This window comes from Chenopodium album, chromosome 22, assembly GCF_948465745.1.
Source record: "Chenopodium album chromosome 22, dcCheAlbu1.1, whole genome shotgun sequence".
NCBI classification, from domain to species: Eukaryota; Viridiplantae; Streptophyta; class Magnoliopsida; order Caryophyllales; family Amaranthaceae; genus Chenopodium; species Chenopodium album.
The window spans coordinates 1518647-1523580 of NC_137855.1; the positions used below are offsets into that span (position 1 = coordinate 1518647).

General features: G+C 36.3%; 1 protein-coding gene across 1 annotated transcript; it reads right to left on the bottom strand.

The window, feature by feature from the left end:
• Positions 1–589: 589 nt before the first annotated feature.
• On the bottom strand, positions 590–4063 carry LOC145605718 (uncharacterized). The gene is made up of 4 exons (XM_081661791.1): positions 3917–4063; positions 3096–3371; positions 1745–1933; positions 590–910 (listed from the first exon to the last, which is right to left on the bottom strand). Exons 2-4 carry the CDS (start codon positions 3345–3347, stop codon positions 833–835), a joined length of 519 nt encoding a protein of 172 aa, XP_081517917.1. The 5' UTR covers positions 3348–3371; positions 3917–4063; the 3' UTR covers positions 590–832.
• Positions 4064–4934: the final 871 nt, after the last annotated feature.

The following is a 4934-nucleotide window of genomic DNA, read 5'->3' on the forward strand; positions in this document are numbered from 1 at the left end:
ATTTGCAAGCTAGGACCTAAACTGCTCCATTGTGGACGCTTTACTGCTTTAGCTACCCAACTTTTGATCTTGGGTTGGGTAAGTAAAATCAATCGATCCAAATTTAATTGTTTTATTGGACATTTTATACCCGTAATTATTCAAGTCAAATTAAATTAGATCCATCCTAGTGCCAATGTAGGGATGTAAACGAGTCAGATTAAGCCGTGAATACCCTATTTATTTTTTTAAATAGAGAACACTGAACACCCTATTCATATTTATGTTATTTTACTTGGGCTAGTTTGAGCTTTCAACCAAAAAAAAAAAAAACCATTAAGCTCGTCTTTTAAAAGGTTTTCTTAAAATTGCAATTCAAACTGCATTTTAGCGTGGTGAAATGAGCATAGATAAATTTATCGAAAAGAAAGGAAATAAAATTGATTAATGGAGTGAAATGAGTATAGATACAAAGACAGAAGGCGGATTTATTTTTCAAGAAAATGAAGAAAAATAGTGGTCACAACTTAAAATGGGACCCCAAAAGTAAAAACAAAGCATCCTCCATCATTCTTCTGTATGATCCATGCATGTCTTGTGGAAAAAGGACTAATAAGAAATACTCTGTAGTCCATACCAGTATAATCATCCAGTAATCCCATATCGAGGGAAGAGCTATAGTCAACGATCCAAATTGGACGAACACAGGATTCTTTCCTTCAATAATAAGCCAACTTAACATAGCCTGTTCGCGAGTTAAAAACCTTTGAGGTAATCCTTGATAATCTAATGAGCTGAGAGTGAAAGTAGTACGCTCTTTAACTGAGATTGATATTTAGCCTAAACATCACCTCTAATTATGTTTGACACTTTCTTCCACTCGTGTAACAGCGTCCATAAGGACATCGATTCCCCAGTCCTTCACATCCTCCTGCACAAGCAAAAAATCCAAAGATTAGTTTGCCATTTTTACAAGAATATAACAGTGGTCCTTTCCCTCATACATACCAGATTACCAGATCATATAAGTACACAAGACCTCACATGTGCAGCTTCTCTCTTTCTCACTGACTCTCTGATCTCCCCCCGCTAGTGCCTGGACACCATCACACCAATCATGGAGTGGGGGTGAGCTGGTTGTCTCTTATCAACCAAAGGCTGCTTATCAGGCAGTCAGGCACCTACACTTTCATATAAGCTTGGATTCAGCTATCACCGGCTCACCGCACACCATTACCTACACCCCGCAACACCCAAAACTGCCAGTACTCTCTCTACAACTCCCACTTGCACACGCACTCCACCCATCCCTAAATAACCTGCCCCTGCATTGCCCCTCCCCACCCCATATCAGAACATCCTTTCTTCTAAAATCACAATACAAGTCAATCCATCAGTCCACCATGAAATTCCTTAACTTACTATAGGTTGAAAACCCCATGAATTATGGTTGCTTGGCGGTTGAATTCGAACCTTTCAACAACCAAAATTCATGTCGATTTGACCATGCATCACAAACACTGAGAGGTACCAACCAGGCAAGCTAGCTGAAAATATCCTTAACTTTGAGAGACCCTTTAAAAAGAAGATACTACAGAGGAAACAGTCGGCAAAAACAGCACAATACTCTCCCCTAATCATGTTATCTAGCAGAATGTGTTATGAAATCGACCCCCTTCTTTCAAAAAAGAAAAGTTAATAGCAGTAAATTGTAAATACACCTTTCTAAAAAAAGTCGAGCAGTATAAGTACAGCATGATTTTACCTTTCTAACAGCACCTCCTGTCCTTATTCGTGCATTAGGTCGAGCAAGCTTTGATTCAAAAGGTGTCCTGGGCCTCACTTCTCGAATTTCCTCCCACTCTTCACGGGTGAGCATCCTAACCGTCCCTTGTTCAGGAGGAGCATTCCTTATCTTGCGCTCAATCAATTCTTGAGATCTTGACTCATCATACTGCCAGCCAACAGAAACAGTCCCAATTCTCAAATCTTTTGCACACACTGACATAATAAAAGGAAAAGAAGAAATAACATAAGACGTTGAATGAGCAGCATAAATTATTATGACACTCATGTTACTATGTTAGCAATATGGACATGATATGTTAAAGAACTATTGAAAAAGCTAGTGGTCACCAGCTAACAAACATAGATAACTTAGTGAGGGGAATAAAGGTTTGGCACCTCCACATAACACTCATCAAGCATAATTCCAACTCATCCAAAAGAGGTGATTTGAGACTTAAAATTATCCAATAAACAAAGAAAGTTTTTAGTACATATACAAGGTAGAAATTTGGACGCTATTATCAAACGAGAAGATTGTCATCACTAAAGCAACTCCCATGGTTCAAAATTTAAGTAATTAAAGTGGGATATGAATTCAAAAAATTAGTGCTTCATAGTGGCAGTCCAAAGCCCAGAGACTCCAGACCCTCGCATTTAATACACTGTTACCAGAGTTGAAGATACGTTAAGGTAGAAGACCTATGAGAAAATTGTCATCACTAACAATTTGTTGGATAGCAATGTAGAAGGGAAGTGGAGGATCTCCATTATCCCTCCAAGTTGTCATAGATAGAAGACCTATGAGAATAACTGAAGAAGGGGAGGGGAGGATCTCCATTATCCCTCCAAATTGTCATAGATAGAAGACCTATGAGAATAACTGAAGAAGGGGAGGGGAGGATCTCCATTTTCCCTCCAAATCGATGGCATTTATTAAAGAAAGAGGAAAAATGAATCTCTCCCTTCCTTCCCCATACCCCTAAACCAAACAAGGGAATTTATTCCCCTCCCTATCCTTTTCTCTCCATTTACTGTAAATCTGTAATCCATAAAAAGTGTAAGGAAATTTTTAACGTTCAAACTTTAGTTGGTTCATGTGAAAGAGGAATTCAAAGACTTATTGCTTCATAGTAACAGTCCAAATTCCAAACCCTTGCATTTGGAAGCATACCAAGCAATACCAATGGAAGAGCATAGAATATATACTACTTTAAAAAACATTCTCCAATCTTCTCATAAAAGCATAAAACAAAGCCAAAGCCAAATGCTTGCATTGCAATTAGTAGAAAATAATTAACCTTGCCAAAAAAAAGAAAACGAAGAATTACCATCATAAGGAGTTTAGCAAAAAGTGCAACCCCAACAGCGGTAAGCATCATTGGCATGGTAGCTGTATCGTAAAACGACATGGACTCTGGAACTTCAACAAAAACCTCATTTTTCTTCGGATTTCTTGCCTTCCTCTTTTTCTCAAGATCAGCTACCTTTCTCTTTAGGGTTTCACTTGGTGTATCATGGGAAATTGTATGCAAGCTTCGGAATCTCCGTAATAAGAAGAGACTTCCCCGGACATTATGCATGGTAGCCTAAAAATTAAATCAGGCCTGCTAACCACACACAAATTCACTAACTGAAAACTTCAAAACAATCAAGTCGGCAATTCGGCATAATTTACACCTAAATTAGCCAAGTTGATAACAGCAGATATTTCACATCACAATTCCTAAAATGGTTTAATCAAGTCAAATTCTATTTTCAAGAACACAACACAGGAGAATTACCATTCTCTAAAGTCATATAATTTGTAAGCATTACACTAGAAAGTACAACAAAACTAAAGCTACATCGGCCAATTTCATAGTTCAATCCTAACATTAAAGGGTTGTGCAATACATTAGCAATCAAATTTGATTCAATTATTATCAAATAAAGCTCGAAAAATCACATCATTTTAGGGATGTGTGATTCAATTGTCAAATTAGGCTCATAATTTTCTTTTCTAGCAATATAATCGCTGGTTATGATATTTCATAATATTAGTAATTAGAACCATTTTCGAACCCTAAAATTAGTGCACTGACAATTGAATTAAATTAAACCCTAGATTGTGAAATTGATATGATGATTACAAAAGGAATCAACAACTTACCACAAAAGCTGCTGAGAACAAATACAACCAATAGTTTGAAATGGAGAACGTTAAGTGCGACGTTGAGCGCGCTTCAATGGAGAACTCAAAGAGAGGCAGGGCAATTCAGGGGCCACATAAACGGGTAAATACGAGTCAATCTCCAAGATGTACAAAATTTATTTAGGGAAATTCTCATTGGTAGACATGTAAAATTGCACATTCTTAATGGTAACAAAACTTTTTGCAAATTCTCTTAAATAGCATTAGTAATCTAACTGTTCTCTAACATAGCATTATTTTACTAATTCTAACTTAATTAGCCTAAAATTCTAACTAGGGTTAAATAATGAGTAAGTTACTAAACTACCCCTATTTAATTTAATGCAAACCCGTGGCCCCCAACCCCTACTGTTCATTCATTGAAGCTGTTTGAGTTCCTTCTTCATTGAACTGGTTTGTGCGCTAAATTGGTTTGTGCGCTAAATTGATCGAAAATCCATCATCGGTGTTCTCGACAAATCTCTCAAAAGGTGATAACTTTCAAGCATCGACAAATACTTCATCCTTTCTTACGCCTAAATTTGAATTACTTTTTTTTCGAAATTTATGCATTGTTGTTTATGGTTGTCCTTTTTATTAATGGATTAATGTAGTTGAAAAATTAGGGTTTTAATGTGATTAATTTTGACTTTTGCCAGTGTTAATGAATGTGAGTGTTTGAAACCAACTTTGCAGTTTTGATTTTTTAAGGTAATTGATTTTTTGTTTTTTAATTGAATGTTGCAAATTGTATTGAGATATGTGAATTAATATTGTTATATACATATAGAATGGGTGATGAAATTGTGTTGAAGTTTCAATTTGAAAGTGGTAATGCTGATGTTATTGTGGAAGACATTTATAAGATATATTGCAGAGAAAGGGAGGGAATGAGAATAACAGAGGAAGAAGGAATTAAATTTCATGAAAATTAGGGAAATAAGGGTTTATAAACCTAATTACTTTGGGAGGGAAATCGTGTTTATTGTTTTGGAAG